General features: G+C 43.5%; 1 protein-coding gene across 1 annotated transcript in view; it reads left to right on the top strand.

Annotated features, from left to right (window-relative positions):
• The window catches only part of thbs3a (thrombospondin 3a), a 31,697-nt gene extending 14,345 nt beyond the window's left edge, over positions 1–17,352 (top strand). Inside the window, exons 9-23 of the mRNA XM_056287082.1 lie at positions 275–415; positions 616–690; positions 5,929–6,081; positions 6,891–7,001; positions 7,094–7,201; positions 8,008–8,167; positions 9,343–9,461; positions 9,916–9,968; positions 10,232–10,413; positions 11,398–11,576; positions 12,010–12,058; positions 13,113–13,309; positions 13,547–13,719; positions 16,019–16,158; positions 16,996–17,352. Of these exons, the coding sequence (XP_056143057.1) occupies positions 275–415; positions 616–690; positions 5,929–6,081; positions 6,891–7,001; positions 7,094–7,201; positions 8,008–8,167; positions 9,343–9,461; positions 9,916–9,968; positions 10,232–10,413; positions 11,398–11,576; positions 12,010–12,058; positions 13,113–13,309; positions 13,547–13,719; positions 16,019–16,158; positions 16,996–17,057 (1,902 nt within the window). The 3' untranslated portion in view covers positions 17,058–17,352. The remainder of the gene's footprint in view (positions 1–274; positions 416–615; positions 691–5,928; positions 6,082–6,890; positions 7,002–7,093; positions 7,202–8,007; positions 8,168–9,342; positions 9,462–9,915; positions 9,969–10,231; positions 10,414–11,397; positions 11,577–12,009; positions 12,059–13,112; positions 13,310–13,546; positions 13,720–16,018; positions 16,159–16,995) is intronic.
• Positions 17,353–19,024: the final 1,672 nt, after the last annotated feature.

Raw genomic sequence — 19,024 nt, 5'->3', positions numbered from 1 at the left:
AATCCTAGAACAAGCTGAACGGGACTGAAGCAGGCTAAGGGAGGCAGAGGAGCGAGGAGGGGGTAGAAGTTGGGAGGAAGGTGGTAGAGAGGAGGATCGGAGATACTGTACTGGCTAGCGGTATTTAGATGGTAGTGTTAGTAGGACAGAGAGAGATGTTTGTGTGAAACAGTGTGTGTGTGTGTGTGTGTGTGTGTGTGTGTGTGTGTGTGTGTGTGTGTGTGTGTGTGTGTGTGTGTGTGTGTGTGTGTGTGTGTGTGTGTGTGTGTTGCAGTGCATGGAGGCCCAGCCCTGCTACAATCCTGCAGCTTGTGTCAACACAGCCAAAGGCTTTGCGTGCGAGCCCTGCCCAACTGGGCTCTGGGGACCTGCTCTGATGGGGGTGGGGCTAGAGTTTGCCAAGTACCACAAGCAGGTCAAACACACACACTCTCTCTCTCTCTCTCTCTCTCTCTCTCTCTCTCTCTCTCTCTCTCTCTCTCTCTCTCTCTCTCTCTCTCTCTCTCTCTCTCTCTCTCTCTCACACACACACGTGACAAAAACACAGTTAATGAAGATTGTTGAGTAACCCTAAAAAAACACCGTCCTAAAATCTCTCTCTCTCTCTCTCCCCAGGAGTGTTCAGATGTTGATGAATGTATGGAGGTAGTAGATGCCTGTGTGCCAAACTCCATCTGTACCAACAGTATAGTAAGTTTACGTCTATCTATCTATCTATCTATCTATCTATCTAGCTATCTAGCTATCTGTCTGTCTGTCTGTCTGTCTGTCTGTCTGTCTGTCTGTCTGTCTAGCTGTCTGTCTGTCTGTCTGTCTATCTATCTGTCTAGCTGTCCGTCTGTCTGTCTGTCTATCTAGCTGTCTAGCTGTCTGTCTGTCTGTCTATCTGTCTAGCTGTCTGTCTATCTGTCTGTCTATCTATCTGTCTAGCTGTCTGTCTGTCTGTGTCTGTCTGTCTGTCAGTTTAACTCTCCCTCTTCCTGCTGTTTTATTGACATTGGTTTTGTTGAGTCTTTCAGAAATCATTTTGGTGTAAACATAAAAATATGACAACAATAATTGTACATGAAAAAACACATACAAGAAACCAACATGCATATACACACACACACACACACACACACACACACACACACACACAATTTCATGATGCAGCTATTTTCTATGGTCAGACTTGCTGTAATTTGTCGTTCTGCTTCATAAAGAAGTGTAAACTCTCTGGAAGTGCTATCGCCACAGACAAACATCTCTGGGCCACTGTCCAAACAGGTACCTTGGTAGTTGTTAGGTTTTAAATTTGTCGCCGATTTTGAAGATTGGTGTTATTAATTGTCAGGGAGTTAACGTCTGCCCAGAACTAAGTGAAAGAGTAACTAAACCTTCCATCATTTTAGTGAACTTGCTGACATCTACAGGTTAAAAACCATGTAAAGGTTAAAAATATGCCATGCTGGTCTTGGTACTCTGTGATGTTAGTGTATCAGGATAAACACAGCTGCAGCTAATAAAGTCAATAACGGGTCTAACAGACCCATTATTAACTTTATTAGCTATTCGTTATTCTTGGTTAAGACCCAGCAGTGATAGTACTGTTGACAGTGCTGGCTTTGTCTGTCTGCCAATGTTAATAGGTGGGCCGGTGCACCTAAATCAAATGGACTCATTGTCAATTTTATCAGCTGATGCTGTGCTTATACTGCTATGCTAACATCACAGAGCACCAAGACCAGCCTTGCATATTTTTAACCTTTACATGATTTTTGACCTGTAGATGTCAGCAAACTCATTAAAAGTGGTCTAGTGGTTTGCTGGCAGCCTTACCAGTATGTGCCCTGTCTTTGCCGAATGACAGAAGCTAAGCAGGTATGGGCTTGGCTAGTACTTGGATGGGAGACCACCCGGGAAACTGAGTTGCTGCTGGAAGTGGTGTGGGTGGGCCAGTAGGGGGCAGTCTTCCCTCTGGTACTAATAAAAAAAAACCCAATGCCCCAGTGCAGTGACAGGGACACTGTGCTGTAGGAGATACCGTCCTTCGGATGAGACGTTAAAACCAAGGTCCTGACTCGCTGTGGTCATTAAAGATCCCATGGCATTATTGGAAAGAATAGGGGAATCCCCAGTGTCCTGGCAAAATTCCCAACCTGGCTCTCTCCATCTGGGTGCCTAATCATCCCCCTGAGTAATTCGCTCAGTGATTCCTCCCTCTCCACCTCAAGCTGATGTGGGGTGAGCGTTCTGGTGCAAAATGGCTGCCGTGTATCACCCAGGTGGGTGCTGCACATTGGTGGTGGTTGAATTGAGTTTCCCCCTTCACTGTGAAGCGCTTTGGGTGTCTGGATAAAACACTATATAAATGTAATTCATTATTAATATCATTAGGGTTTAGTTACTCTTTGAGTAATTTAAGAACAGTTAGTTGAAATTTGGGACCTGAATCTTTTATCTATTCATGTAGGAGCAGCGCATGATGACGTTTAGTTTAAATGGATTGAATTTTCTCTTTTAGTTCATGTTTTGATTTATATGAATTATTTCATGTTTTCCAGAACTGATTTTCGTTAATGGACTTTTTCATTCGTGACAGTTGCTTATGGATAAATTGTGCCTTGTTGATGCAAATTGATATTCCTTCTTTTGGATTTGAAATTTGCTTTATTTTAACTTCAGTGGAAAGGTTTTACTTTTTTATAATGACATTATTGATATTTACTGCTAGATTGACCGCTCCATTATTGTGGTTGTTTGTGGAATCCAGAAAGTTGTCTGGATTCTTGAATTAGTGATCATGTGCAGTTTACTTTGTTCTCTTCTGTGTGTGTGGGTGTGTGTGTGTGGGGGGTTTCTGTTTTATGAATCAAGAAAGTATTTTGGCTTTGCTCAGTGGCATTACTGTGAAGAGAAAGGGTCTCAATCTGTGACCTAGCAATTTACTTTAACATTCCTGAGACGTGATCAAAATATGGATTTTCACAACCTATCCGCTCATCGCCTCCTTCTGATGATGGGCAGATTCGGACCTGCAGAGCTGCAACGGGTCTATGTGCGTCCCAGATCTTGCCACGAGAAAGCAGCAAGTTGTTAGAAAATATATAAGACTGTAAGTTGCTGTTTTTTCTTTTACTCGTCTGGCTGGTCCTGTGACTTATATTCCAAAGCGATTTATACAATGTAATTTTGTCAGACGAATACACTGCATTTCAACTAAGGCCACTAGATGGCACAGTTTAATTTTGTGACTCAACTAAAAATACTGTACCGCCATGTAAATGCGACTTGTTTTTTTCCCCCCCTCATTTTACTAGAGCTCGACCAATATAGGATTTTTAAGACCGATATTGATTTCGATATTTGAGGATTTAAAAATCTGAAAATTATATATCGGCTGTTTTTTTTTTCTTTTTCAGAAACACGGCATTAACAAAGATTTTCCCTAATATTTGTTATGTGTAGTTATTTGAGAGTCCTCATCAAGATAACATGACATAATGTAGTTTAAAAATAAACTTGTTTTATTGTCATAAATAGTACTTTGAACAAAAATACAACAAACTATATAAAAGATTTGATGCAGTAAAGTGATACAGTGACCTATAGTAAACGCTGCTGTTGACATGACTGTCTGCAACGAGGACTTGCGATACTTTGGGATTTACAACGACATGTTTAAAAGAGAAGCTAGATAACTTTGTTTGGCTACCAAGCCCAGTGTTGCTGTGGTCACTGTGGAGGTAGGCATACGGGTAGATCACTGAGGAGAAAGTGGGGATACTCCCCCATATTTCAGTGGCTTTTTGGCTGATAGGTTATTATTACTGTATTGACAGAAAAAGAGGTGGGTATACTCCATATATACCTGCGAATACCCTCCACTACACCACTGACCATGTTAGATACTTGGTCAGCTCACATTTGTTTACGTGTCCCCTCTGACTGAATAATTCCCAGTGCACTGACACGTGCACTACAGACACATGAGTCGCAGATATATTTACCATTGCATCATTTAGGCAGAATATGTTAAACTCTATAGTTTAACTGCTTGTTAACATTGACGAGTTTACACTGATAAGCGTGGCATTAGCTAGCTTTGTGGGTAAGCTGATTTAGCAGTGGACAGCATTATAAGCTGCTGTAAGTGATGTTGCCAGAGAATTTTTAAAAGTGACGAGGGAGAAAGGACAGGACTGTTGTTTGTTTACTCGCTAGAACTGTCACACCGTTTTACTGATAAATCTACAATCCTACAATCAACTTTGTCAACAGCTTAGCCTACACCACTCAACTGCCATAATGTGAAACATAATTTTGATGTTTGACTGTCGGTAGCGGCTTTCACGTTGCTGCAGCAAAACCAGGCGTGGCTGACATGAATGTTGTCATGCTTTATTTCGGCTAAGAGGAGAAGCGATGGGGAATATTTATTATTATTAACGTAATGTATTTCACGGCCCTGTGACGGCCTGGCGGCCTGGCCAGGGTGTCTCCCCGCCTGCCACCCAATGACTGCTGGGATAGGCTCCAGTATTCCCGCGACCCTGAGAGCAGGATAAGCGGTTTGCATAATGGATGAATGAATGAATGTATTTCACATGACAATTATCAGCTTACCATGAACACAGATCTCTGTTGTGGGCTACTCTGCGCCATGGTGAGGTTAGTTCTAAGTGGTTATTCGACAGACATTCGCTCCGGAAACAGCGGCTTCTTCTTACTCCGTTTCACCCAGTGTTGGCAGTAAGAGGATGGTTAGCTCACTTCTGAGCACCCGCTCTTAACCACAGGGGAAGCCGTTGGATCCAGAGTGAATATCTGTTGAATATCCAACTTAAAATGAACTTCACGGCGGTCTACTCTGCTCACCTCTGCTCGGGTCAGCTGATTGTTGTGATATGTAGCGTTCCAAAAAACGTGTATTGCCAACGGTGGAGTTGCAAACTATGCAATGCCAATCTTCCATCTCTCCTTTTCTTTTCTAATTGTCATTTATCAGCCGTTATAAACGCAGATACCAATTTGTCTGCGATTAGCTCATATCGGCCGATAATATTGGCACACCGATATATCGGCCGGGCTCTAATAAACCCTTCTCTCTCTGTGTTGTGGACGTCTGGTAGTGTTTCTGTCCTCTATTCAGAACCACAAAGATGATTTCATTTCTCTGGTCTGCTGCTTCATTTCTGTGAAAGACTCTTGGTTTTCTTCTTGGTAGAATTTCTGTGGCATGCAGGAACACATATCTTATTGTTAAGAGCAGGGTTGCACTTATTTTGTGGCATTTTGCTCATTTTTATGGTGTTTATTGAGTTCGTTCATGTCGATTTGTACCACATTAAAGTCCCCCCGAGTCTTTACCAGGATTTGCAATCTATTTTATGGGAGGTTTTTTTTTTCTCTTTAGTTTTTTGGATAGGCAGAGAAGACGCCACATCTCTTGGAGAGAGAACGGCGATATAAAACGTTTAAAACCATCGCCTGAACAGTTCACCACGCTCCATTAGTTTTTCATCCCTGGCAAAGTCACAAAGATCCACGAAACTTAAGAGAATGTTGTTTTAAAATCTCTATTTCAGATCTGTGCAGCACATTAGGTTTTTGAAGAGTTTGAAGGCAGGTTTTGATTTAAAGTGAGGTGAAGTCTGGTGTCTGAAAGGGAAGCAGCGCCTTCTGGTGGGTGGAAGGTGGTATGACAGCTGTGTGCTGGCGACAAACCATGTCCTCTCTCTCTCTCTCTCTCTCTCTCTCTCTCTCTCTCTCTCTCTCTCTCTCTCTCTCTCTCTCTCTCTCTCTCTCTCTCTCTCTCTCTCTCTCTCTCTCTCTCTCTCTCTCTCTCTCTCTCTCTCTCTCTCTCTCTCTCTCTCTCTCTCTCTCTCTCTCTCTCTCTCTCTCTCTCTCTCTCTCTCTCTCTCTCTCTCTCTCTCTCTCTGTCAGGGTTCATATAAGTGCGGTGGCTGCAAGGCTGGTTTCCAGGGTAACCAGTCGTCCGGCTGCCTCCCCAAGAAGTCGTGTGCCGCACTAACCTTTAACCCCTGTGATGTCAATGCCCACTGTATGATAGAAAGGAACGGCGAGGTGGGATGTATGGTGAGTGGCTAGGTGGGAATACTGGATTCAGTGAATATCGATCGTGTACCACCTTTTTCATCTATTTATTTTTTCTTTTAGAAGAAAATCATTCATACAAAATCACATACAATTCTCCTGGGTGCAGTCTGATACAACCAATTTCTCTTACCCCCCAAAACTTGTCCAGCCTATCTTGGGATTCAAACCATTCATCAGCCAATTTCCTTCAGTTTTATTTGTATAGCCCAATATCACAAATTACAAATTTGCCTCAAGGGGCTTTACAGCAACACAACATCCTGTCCTTAGACCCTCACATCAGATAAGGAACAACTCCCTAAAAAAAAAACTTTAACAGGGAGAAAACCTCAGGGAGAGCAACAGAGGAGGGATCTCTCTCCCAAGACGGACAACCAGGAAACCCCTCAGTAGGTCTGTTGTCCAGTTAAATTTTCCAAATAGGTCCTGATGCATTCACATCATTGGAATCAGTGGAAAAGGATTATTTCTTTACTCGAGGACCAGTATATGTCTGTCTGTCCTGTGTGTGTGTGTGTGTGTGTGTGTGTGTGTGTGTGTGTGTGTGTTTGTTTGTGTGTGTGTCTGTCTCTTCTCTGTGTATATATTCTGTGTGTACATATACAGTGAGGACAGATAGTCCTCATTGTATAATGTATATTATATCTGTCAATGTGCATCAGTACTGATAAACACTACTGTTTTCAATAATGCTGTGTGTGTGTTTATTTATGTTTGTGTGTGTGTGTGTGTGTTCTGTGTGTCTACGTGTGTGTGTATGTGTGTGTGTTTGTGTGTATATATCCCAGTGTAATGTGGGCTGGGCTGGGAATGGGAACACTTGTGGCGTGGACACGGATATAGATGGATATCCTGACCGCTCTCTGCCCTGCATGGACAACGACAAGCACTGCAACCAGGTCAGTTTTCTACTCCAGTCACTACAAACTGTCTGTCCCTGCCCCTGCCGCTGGCTGTTTGGTGAACTGACTTCCTGTCCCGCCTCCCCCAGGATAACTGCATATACACGCCTAACTCAGGGCAGGAGGATGCGGACGGAGATGGGATTGGAGACCAGTGTGACGAGGACGCCGATGGAGATGGTATCAAAAATGTGGAGGTGTGTTTAATTCATTTACCCTCCAAGCCTCTCTTAGTTACTGTTGCTATGGGTGGAGCGCCACCTGCAGTTTAAACTTCAATATCACATGGCTGTAACTGATTCCAGGTTAGGTTTGATGTGGTTTGACTCATGAGTGATCAGTACATCAGGTGTGTTGTTGAACATCAATGAAACATTTTCTTTCTTTTTTTTTTGGACCCCCCCCCCCCCTTTTCCCCCCAATTGTATCCGGCCAATCACCCCACTCTTCCGAGCCGTCCCGGTCACTGCTCCACCCCCTCTGCTGATCCGGGGAGGGCTGCAGACTACCACATTCCTCCTCCGATACATGTGGAGTCGCTAGCCGCTTCTTTTCACATGACAGTGAGGAGTTTCACCAGGGGGACGTAGCACGTGGGAGGCTCACGCTATTCCCCCCAGTTGCCCCTCCCCACTGAACAGGCGCCCCGACCGACCAGAGGAGGCGCTAGTGCAGCAACCAGGACACATACCCACATCTGGCTTCCCACCCGCAGACACAGCCAATTGTGTCTGTAGGGACGCCCATCCAAGCCGGAGGTAACACGGGGATTCGAACCGCCGATCCCCATGTTGGTAGGCAACGGAATAGACCGCCACGCCACCCGAAAACCCAATGAAACAGAAAATACTGGTGTTTAGTTAATAGTGTCACTCTGATACTGTGAGGATGTGTGTGTGTGTGTGTGTGTGTGTAGAGGCATGTGTGTGTTTGCATATGCATGCCTTATATGACCCTAATAAGCTTCCAGATAGTTCCTCATGGTAGTGCTCTTCTTTTACAGGACAACTGCAGACTGGTTCCCAATAAGGATCAGCAGAACTCGGACACGGACTCGTTTGGAGATGCCTGTGATAACTGTCCCAACGTCCCCAACATTGACCAGAAAGACACGGACAACAATGGACAGGGAGATGCTTGTGACCAGGACATCGATGGCGACGGTGGGAAGAGAGAGAGAGAGAGAGAGAGAGAGAGAGAGAGAGATGCAGAGTGAGAGAAGGCGGGAGAGACCTTGAATGGAAATGGCAAAAATTCAAAAGACAATCTAATTATTACAACAAGTTTTTACTGGGGCGTCCGAGGAGTGTGGCGGTCTATTCCGTTGCCTACCAACATGGGGATCGCCGGTTTGAATCCCCGTGTTACCTCCGGCTTGGTCGGGCATCCCTACAGACACAACTGGCCGTGTATGTGGGTGGGAAGCCGGATGTGGGTATGTGTCCTGGTCGCTGCACTAGCGCCTTCTCTGGTCGATCGGGGTGCCTGTTCGGGGGAACTGGGGGGAATAGCATGATCCTCCCACGTGCTACGTCCCCCTAGTGAAACTCCTCACTGTCAGGTGAAAAGAAGTGGCTGGTGACTCGAGACATGTGGTAGTCTGCAGCCCTCCCCGGATCGGCAGAGGGGGTGGAGCAGCAACCAGGATGGCTCGAAAGAGTGGGGTAATTGAATGGGTACAATTGGGGAGAAAAAGGGGGGAAAATTCCCCCCCCCCCAAAAAAAGTTTTTACGCTTTCCTGAGGCAGAAAATTTGGCATATTGATAAAGACTAAACTCGATGGAGGTTTCACCGACTACCCTGTACTCAGCTCAAGTGGCGACCTCCTACAGTGCGACAGCGTTGTCGGTCGTCACGGGTGGTCGATGGGATGAGTGGCTCAACAAAAGGTCCGGTTATGGTACACAGCTGCTCAAACATGGTTTTGGACATTTCTTAAGCGCTTCACCCGAAGCTGGTCAGTAAAATGCCACTGCACAATTCTCTCCCAGAACTGCTTGGTGTGTCAGTGTTCCCAGACCTGTGGTGGACCTGGTAGTGGGGCAATAGTCGTTTCAGCCCTCATCGCATTAGCTATTGCATGGCCTCTTCACTGTCTCTAGGGTGACGCACAGCTGATACAGCGTTGTTATGACCACTCTTACAACAGACAGCGTGTCGTTCTTCATGCCATCTTTCCATTTTGTTTGGCTGACATTAGTTTGATGATGTCACCTTGTTCAGAATATTCCTATAACAGCAGTTGATGGAAACACGTTTTCTTTTGCCGACGTGTTGGAAGGTCGCTTAAAGTTTTGTGCGACATTCGGATGGAAACGTGTAATGTTTGTCCTGCAGGAATACCCAACGTGTTGGACAACTGTCCCAAAGTACCTAACCCCATGCAAACCGACCGTGACACAGATGGCGTGGGGGATGCTTGTGACAGCTGCCCCGAGCTAAGCAACCCCATGCAGGTACACACACTGTTGTATACACTGCATACAAAACACAAATATGACTAAAACACACAAATATATCTCATGTATACTTGTTCATATAAACACATTTCACACTTTTATTTATATCTAGATGATTATTTACAGAGTTGGGTCAGCTGACATTAAAGAATGACCTCAGTACAGTGAGGTTTTCAGAGTGGTTGCACATTTTACCCATCATGCTGTGAGCTGAACTTTGATTATCTCTAAGGAGACTGGTTTGTTATTAAGTGTTATTAAGTGTCTCTAACCCCCCTTGGGCACCTCTGGTTGGAGGAAACAAACTGTAAAAACAACCTTAGACTTAGGTCTTTGTCTCTCTCACACACACACACACACACACACACACACACACACACACACACACACACACACACACACACACACAGCTGGGGCATATGTGTTCCAAAGATGTTTTTCTCTCCTTCAGACGGACGTGGATAATGACCTGGTGGGTGACGTATGTGACACCAATCAAGACATGTAGGTCTAAAAAACATACACTCACACGCACGCACACACACACACAATTGAAAAATTGAGAAGACATGAAACGTGTGTAAGTGGGTGTTTGTGTGTGCATGTGTGTGTGTTTGTTCATGTGCATATCTATCTTTTGACATTTTACATATGCATATGTGCTTGTATGCTCCATGTTCCTATGTATGTATGTGCATGTGTGTACATTCATATAATGTGGTTATGTGCTATTGTGTGTATGTATGTGTATTTGTCTACCTTTAAAGGGATGGAGACGGTCACCAGGACAGCAGGGACAATTGTCCAGATATTCCGAACAGCTCCCAATTAGACTCAGACAACGATGGCCTTGGAGATGACTGTGACCACGATGACGATAACGATGGCATCCCCGATGTGTCGGATAACTGCCGACTCATCGTCAATCCCAACCAGAAAGACTCAGATGGTAAAAGACAGCCCTACCTATTGCCTCTGACCCAACAGCTAAACCTAACTGTCTGGTCTGGAAGAGTACTTGAAATTTACTGAAGAGCAAATTCAACACATTACCTATTTAGAATTTATAAGTATTTGTGCTATATGTAATGAAAATAAAAATGACCAACTTGTTGAATGATACCCAGCTGATCATGATGTGATTCACACAATTTGGAAATTCTGATTTTAAATTCATCATGTTATGTTTTCATCTTTGTGATAAGGAATATCTGCAGCATCTATGCCTCTCTCAAGAATTAATTTTTTGAAACAGTTCAAAAAGAAGAAAATTAAAAAAAACATTTGACGTCAAAGGTTGCCATTCTTTACATCTATTCCTCTTAAAGGTGCCCTGACAAGGCATCACTGTGGTTTGGGAGGTAATGAGCAGAAGCCACTGGTTTAATAACTGACTGAATTACTGTAGCCCCCATTACTATAAAGTTTCATTCAGTTTGTCTATCAGTTATCTCTGTAACCATAATCATATCCTAATAATTAATAATCCTTATCTAGAACACATCAGCGATTCTTAAAACTCTTGTGTATTCCAGTCATTCATGCATGTACTACACTGCAGATGACACATGAGAGATTATCAGAATCAGACTGGTAGTCTCTGACACAGTTATAGGTAAACAGTAACATAAACCTACTGAACTCTTTATAGACATAAGGTAACTTTTTTTTTTTTTACTGTATAACCTTGTTCACTACTGTGGAGTTTAGATTTTTTTTCTAGGAGTTGACCCCTGTACACATCTTTGGTTCAGTGTAGTCGAATCTGACTTGAGATGTTTAAATCTCTCTCTTTCCTCTTTCCTTTCTCCTTTTCTCATTACAGTCACTCAGTACCTTAACTGCATTGCTTGCCTGTGTTTTCAGTTGTAGTTGTCCTCTGAAACTCTCCATAAGAATTATCCAGAATTACGACCTCTCTGTCTTCCATCAGGAAATGGTGTGGGCGATGTCTGCGAGAATGACTTTGACAATGATGCTGTGATGGATTTGATTGATGTGTGTCCAGAGAGTGCTGAGGTCACTCTGACAGACTTCAGAGCCTATCAGACAGTCATCCTTGACCCGGAGGGTGATGCCCAGATTGACCCCAACTGGGTGGTGCTAAATAGGGTAAACTTTCTACTTCCTTTTTTAATTGGGCCAAATGTAACTGGTGTTGCTAAATATAGATCATAACTTTAATAATTTCAAGGTTTTGATAACTTTTTCTGTCCCATATGCAGAGGATTTCTTATTCCATGCAAATTCAAGCTTCTTTGTAGTGTTTTTAACCAACAATATTGTAATAAAGTGTACTACAGTAAATTAATGGAACAAATGAGATAAAAATCAGTATAATTTCTTCCGAAAAGTTGTTTTTCTCTGTGTAACACTATGTAGACATACTGATCGTTCACTTTAATTCACCTCCAGTATATGCAAGTATCTCAGATGATGTTTCTTAGTGAAAAAGGTCTGTAATCTGAAGATAACTTGGCATGAAGATGGTTTGTGTCTTTGTGATATACAAACATAAATCCGGGGTGATTTCTTTCCTGTGCAGGGTATGGAGATAGTCCAGACAATGAACAGTGACCCTGGTTTAGCAGTCGGTAGGTACACACTGTCACACACTGAATTTACCACCTCTATCTATGGTTTGCTCATACTTGTCTGTCTGTCAGCAAGGCAAGATATCTCAGAAATGGAAGGAACAGTTCTCATGAAATTGAATCAGTAGGTTGGTCTCGGGCAGAGGAGCAATTGATTAGATGTTGATGATGAAAGTCTTGATACTTCAGATATTTAACTTGTTCCCCATAGGAATGAATGACATGATGTTACAGTGGAGAGAATTGATGGTGTCACAATTCAATTCATAAAACTAATCTATTGGAGACTTTTCATCACACAAAGTGTGTTCGAGGAATGTGTGGGGTACCCCAAGGTTCGATTCTTGGACCATTGCTGTTCAAGCTCCATATGCTCCCACTTGCACATGTTATACAGAAACACAAAGTGAATTACCATAATTATGCAGATGATTCAGAACTGTACATATCCCTATCTCCTGACGACCTAGATCCCATACATTCCCTAACTCAGTGTATTGATTATATTAATCTATGGATGTTGCAGAACTTTTTACACTTGAACAAAGAAAAGACAGAAATACATATATTTGGTGCAAAGACTCAGAGACAGAGAATTGCAGCTCATCTCAGCTCTCTGTCCCTGGAGTGCAAAAGTGAAGCTAGAAATGTCAGTGTAATCATAGACAGTGATCAGAATTTTAAGAGCTAGTTGAAACCTGTGGAACCACCTTGACAGCACTTTGGACCTAAACAGAAATTTTCTCCAGAAAATCAACCGTCTAATCTATTAGAACTAGAGAGTCTGGTGTGGGATGTAATCAGGGGAAACAATTCAGCTTTGGAGGAGGTTTGAGCTCTGGGTACTTTTGTTACATTTGTTTTAAACTTTTTTCCCCCTCTGAAAACCCCATCATGCTCACTGCCTCATGCCACATTAATCTGCCCAGTCCCAACTGGGAGCTACCCAGTCCAACCACAGACTCCAGCCATTGACCGTAAGGATTTTTTCAAGGACACCTTGGCTAATGTCAGGGAACCATGTTACAATACTGTGTACCCCCCCACCCCCCAGGCTACACAGCGTTTAATGGTGTGGACTTTGAGGGGACCTTCCATGTCAACACGGTGACTGATGATGACTATGCTGGCTTCATCTTCGGCTACCAGGACTCCTCCAGTTTCTATGTGGTGATGTGGAAACAGACTGAACAGTCCTACTGGCAGTCCATTCCCTTCAGAGCCATGGCCCAGCCTGCCCTCCAGCTGAAGGTCTGTTAGTTCATTTGGTAGATAACTAGTTCATTAGTCAGCTGGTTAGCTAGTTGGTTAAGATCTTCAATTTCATGAGCTAGTTAGTCTGTCAGCCAGTTAGCTGACTTTTTTCTTTCTTTCTTTCATTGTAACATTTACTCATTCACTTTTATTTTCTGTTCTCCTTATCTACCTACCTTTTTCATCTCCTTTCTCACTTCTGGTGTCTACTCATCCATCCCTGGTGGTCTCCAGGCGGTGAAGTCTCAGACAGGTCCAGGGGAGTTCTTGAGAAATGCTCTTTGGCATACAGGCGACACTCCAGGGGAGGTGAGGCTTCTCTGGAAGGACCCACGAAACGTTGGCTGGAAAGACAAGACCTCCTACCGCTGGCACCTCAGCCACCGGCCGCAGGTGGGCTACATCAGGTAAGACTCCCACTACTACTAGTACTACTGCTAATACTACTATGACCAGTACTACAGTACTGCTACATCAAGTACGACCCCCACTACTAGTAGTATTACTTCTACAAATGCTGCTATTAATACTAACAGTGGTATGACTACTGTTAGTACTACTGCAGGTACTGTTGCTACTTCTACTCTACGTTGCCAGCCAGAGTGGATTAGTTCAGTCTCCCGTCTAAAGGTTTGCCAGGACATTTCAGCATAGAATGGGTCTTACACAACAGCTTTCACTCAGAAATCCCAGTGAGCTATGTTTGTTTTATGTGACCTTGCTGGCTTTCCTTCATAAATGCTGAGATAAGTCTACAGATTATCTAATTCTTCTGTCTAGAAGGAAAAGATAACTTGTATTTACTACACTTACACACAGCACATATTTTCACATTGTCACCCATCTCCAAATGACACACACACACAGAAAGCCATGCACATGCACCTGTCCAGGAGGGCAGCACGCAGTATGTCTAATACTAATACTTCTTAAGTAATATAACTATCTCTACCACTGAAACCCACAATACAACCAAATATCATTATAATGATGACAGTAACAATTCTAATAAAATTCACATCAATGAACTTTATTTGGTTATAATTTTGATGTAATTACAAAAAAAAATCAAAAAATAAATATCAGAACAGGAAAGAGAAGTCATCGCAGAAAAAAATAAACTGCCATAACTATCAAATGACCATTTAGTCCTACTTTCATTGCTGTTAAGAGGGAGGTGTCACATTTTCACCCAATATAAAATAACATCAATTTACATTCTATTCAAAGTATAGGAGGTAATCTGATGGACGTAGTACCGCAACACTAAAACAGATGGAACAAAGACAACGGGACCTCTAACAGACTACCAGTACCACAGGACAGACAGCTCGGTATTTCTTCCGTATCATAGCCACAGTTGGTCCAGTATAGGTGAAAAACAGTCAGTCCAGACTCCTTTTAACAGAGCAGAAAGGCAGAGAGAAAATCCTGGTTTCCTTCTAACAGGAGAGAGGGCGAACGAGAGAGAGGGAGAAAGGGAGAGAGAGAGAGGGACATAGTTGGTGGTCTGTTTTTTATCTAATCTTTTTTTTCCCCTGCATACTTTTCCCTCCTAAAGTTCTTTGTGACTTCTGTGGAGGGACCGGGCCCCCTGCTCCTCTATTGTCCCCGTTCCCATGACCACCAAAATCCTTGGCAAGAATCCGCCGCACTGCCCGTTGATATGCAGATCTAGAGAAGACTGAGAGAGAGAGAGAGAGAGAGAGAGAGAGAGAAGGGGAGAGAGAGGCTTTGAGATAGGTGGACGGAGAGAGAGAGAGAGACAGAGGAAAGCAGAGGGACAGATGACAGGAAAGAGAGGGGGAGACAGAAAGAGAGGGTGAACATGAAGGGTACAACAGAAGGGCTCGGCGTGACGGTGACGTAGATTCATCATAAATGTCTCAGACAAACAGACTCGTTTTTCCTCTGCGTTCCTGTAAACTGATTACCGAATCTCTCCGGGAAAAACCCGGGAGTTCTAATCCCTGTTGTACTTTTAAACCTGACTTGTGTTGCAGGAGTGCTGGTTAAAATGTGTCCAAGTCGGAATTCTCCGAACTCACAACGGTTTGTCGGAGCACCTGCTGTCTGCAGCTCTGTGTCTGTTAGCAGAGAGACAGACAGGTCTTATTCACCAAGCTCCAGAGAGACAGCTGCATTGTGTCGCTCCCTGTACAGAGGTTAAGACAGAGGAGGAGGTCGCCTTCCTCCTTCCCTCCCTCCTCCTCCCTCTCCCTCTCCCACTCCCTCACCCTCTCTCTCCCTCCCTCACCCTCTCTCTCCATTTTCCTAAAGTAGATCGAAGCGTCCACCCTGCCTGCAGTTTCACTCTTTACAACCTGAGTTTGGTTCCAAAATGACAGAGCTGCTGGTACTATTAGTTCTTTAAAGCAGCCACACCAGCTTTTACAAGATAGCTCATACAGAATTCTAAACAAAAGATGATACTTTTTAAAATATCAGATGTAACTTAAGCCCCTGCTTGACCAAACGAGAGCACTACTCCAGACTGAATCTTGTGGCTCAGTTTAAGGGAACTGAAATTGATCTTTGATTTGTTGCACCATGAAGTCTTATAACTACAGCTGTGATTCAAGGTTTTTACACTGAAGTGCAGAAAGACTTGAGACCAGACCGAGAGGCATCCGTCTCTGTTCCCGTCTGATGCTGTGACTGTCCGTGAGCTCGCCGGGTCTGACGGTCGTGTGTCTTGCGTTGCAGGGTGAGGCTGTTTGAGGGGACAGACATGGTGGCGGACTCCGGCGTGGTGATTGACACCTCGATGAGGGGCGGGAGACTGGGCGTGTTCTGTTTCTCTCAGGAGAACATCATCTGGTCCAACCTGCGCTACAGATGTAATGGTATGACCATTTAGCTCTCCCACACTGACTCAGCAGAAAGGCTCAGGGCACGAAATGTGTTTAGCAGGACACAGTGACACACTTTCTTCCGCATTCCCACTGCATGCTGGGTAGAATTGTCTGTTAACTAATGCCCCTTTTCCACTGCATGGTATCGACTCAACTTGCTTCCTTGTCGTAATGGAGCTGTAGCTGGTTGTCATAGCGACGCCTGGTTTTCAATTTCAAAATGTACTTTTAAGATAACGCCACTTCGACCGCTTCGGTATTTAAAAATGCCGGCTGATATCCCATGCGCGCATTGATGATGCAGTGACGCGTTTCTCCGACCAATCAGAGATAGTGTGCATTGATTTTGGTACCTGCTCCAGTTTTTTTGGAACCTCAACAAAGGTGGCACCAGAAAAGTGGTCGCAGTTACCAAAATGCCGGTACTTTCCAGTAATGGCAAAAGAAAAAAGGGCGAGTCCAGTTGAGTTGAGTTGAGTGGAGTCAAGCCGGTGCCATGTAGTAGAAAAGGGGCATTAGACTGGTAACCAACTGTCATGCAGGTCCTGTTCTGTTGTCAAATACTGACAGAGACTGGTGGGTCAGTCTACTCCAGTCATCACTCAAACTCACATCTTTTTCTTCTTCTTTCAGCCTTTTCCCTGTTTAAGAGTTTATCACTTAAACTCACATAAAGATTATAAAAAGAAATGTCTGCCTGCCTGCCTGTCTGTCTGTCTGTCCTGTCAACCCCACACATTTGTATACAGGCAGACAGGTATGAATGGATGGATAGATAGATAGATAGATAGTAGTTTTCTATAATAAATAATGGTTTTGTTTTTTCAGACACAGTTCCTGAAGACTTCCAGGTACACAGGAAACAGGTCATGATGCACATTAAAGTCTGAAAGCAGCGAGGGAGGACTAACAGACAATCCACAGACCAGATCCGTCTGTCTCCACAAACACACACAAACAGACATACATTCACACACAAACAGATACACATGAACATCAATTCAGGCATGTTTATACACACCCATAACCACACACATGAACAGATGAACAGATAGCCCCACACACACACAGGCATGCCTGGATGCACACTTACATAGTTTGTCTCGTGTGTGTGTGTGCGTATGTGTGTGCCTGTGTGTGCGTGTGTGTGTGTGTGTTTGCATGCGTGTGTGTGTGTGTGTGTGAGACCCATGCCAGTCCTGTAACTCATGAAAGGGATGGTTTCCATGGAAACCACTCTAAACTATGAGGAGGGTTGGGAGGGACCGCCTGGTTGGGGGGGTGGGTGGGGGGGGTTTCACTCAGACCAACATGCTAACTCCAGACCGAGTTGTTAAACTTGCCAACAGCGTTGAGACATGTCCATAATCTCATGTTAGTGTCGACAAATGAAGTGTCAGACAACTGAGAGTATTTTTTACACACACGCACACACATACACACACACACACACACACACACACGGTGCTCAGACCACTGGGAGGAACCAGCTTAAGGACATTCAAATGAGGCGTTAGTAATCTGGTATCTCTAGTAACAGGTGTGTGTTTCTCCCTGTGATAACCTGCCGCTGCTCCGAGGGGTTTGCAGTGTGCAAACGACAACATGCCGTTTCCGGAAGCCAAGAGAACCCTGATCAGGACGTTTACACACACCAATAAAACAACAGACTGACCAAAATCCTGGTTTTACTTGTGTCCTGATTACTGGGATGTAATCTGACCCTGACAGACAGAGAGAGAGAGACAGCTAGTGGCCCTTATACTGTCACGCTCAGTCTGTCACCACATTATCACTGTGCATGTAAACACAACCAGCCACCCACGACACCTCCATGATGACATCATAACAGCCACGATTTACTATCTGGTTTACTTCCTGGAAAAAGGCTCCCATTTTGTCACCCAAGTGTAAAGTTAATTTCAAAACGATACCCTAAAATGTCTTAAATTTTACTCTGTCATTTGTCAAAATAAATGTTATTTTATTATTATTGTTACTATTTTGGTTCTTCTTTAAACTGTCGCCTCACAGTTTCTAAACCCGCAGCATGGTGAGACCTCCCGGAGGATTAAGAGACGCGTCCCTACGGCAAGCTAAGTTATAGTCTTCTGGGTCTGGAGCCCTCACTCTTACATGTCATTGTTACATGTAATTAGCCGTTACAGGTAATTAGCCATTAGATGTATTAGCCTGTGTGTGACATGAGTCAACAGGCAAAAAGAGCAATGGTGAAACACGACTTCCTGTTTTCTCCACTGTTAACTGTACATAGTTGAAATAAACCCCAGTTCATGACCGTCCCAGTGATGATGGTGTTCATCTTTCATTCACACGAGACGCCGGCTGTGATTAAACCAGAACTACACTTTAACCTTCACTTTCCTCCACTATTAGGTTCAGTAGTTTTGACTATAGCTTGCTTTTTGATAAAAACTGAAGTTTATGTTGTTACTAATGGTACTACTATTACTACTGCTACTACTACTAATGATAATAATAATGACAGTAGTAGTAGTACTGCTACTACTACTACTACTACTCCTACTGCTACTACTAATGATAATAATAGTAATGATTATTATCATTAGTAGTAGTAATTATTAATAGTAGTAGTACTACTACTACTACTAATAATAATAATGGTAGTAGTAGTAGTAGTACTACTACTAATAATAATAATGGTAGTAGCAGTAGTAGTAGTAGTAATAAGAAGAAGTAAAAGAAGAATATAGTTAGGTGAAGTTTGACAAGAAAACAAGCTTACTAAATTGCTGGAGATTGATAATCACTCACTCTTTCTATTTCTGTCTGTCTGTCTGTCTGTCTATCTTTGTATCTATCTATCTATGTCTGT

The sequence above is a fragment of the Lampris incognitus genome, chromosome 9 (assembly GCF_029633865.1).
Source record: "Lampris incognitus isolate fLamInc1 chromosome 9, fLamInc1.hap2, whole genome shotgun sequence".
Taxonomy (NCBI): domain Eukaryota; kingdom Metazoa; phylum Chordata; class Actinopteri; order Lampriformes; family Lampridae; genus Lampris; species Lampris incognitus.
Note: the sequence above shows the minus strand (reverse complement) of the source record. Positions and strands in the feature narration are given on the sequence as shown.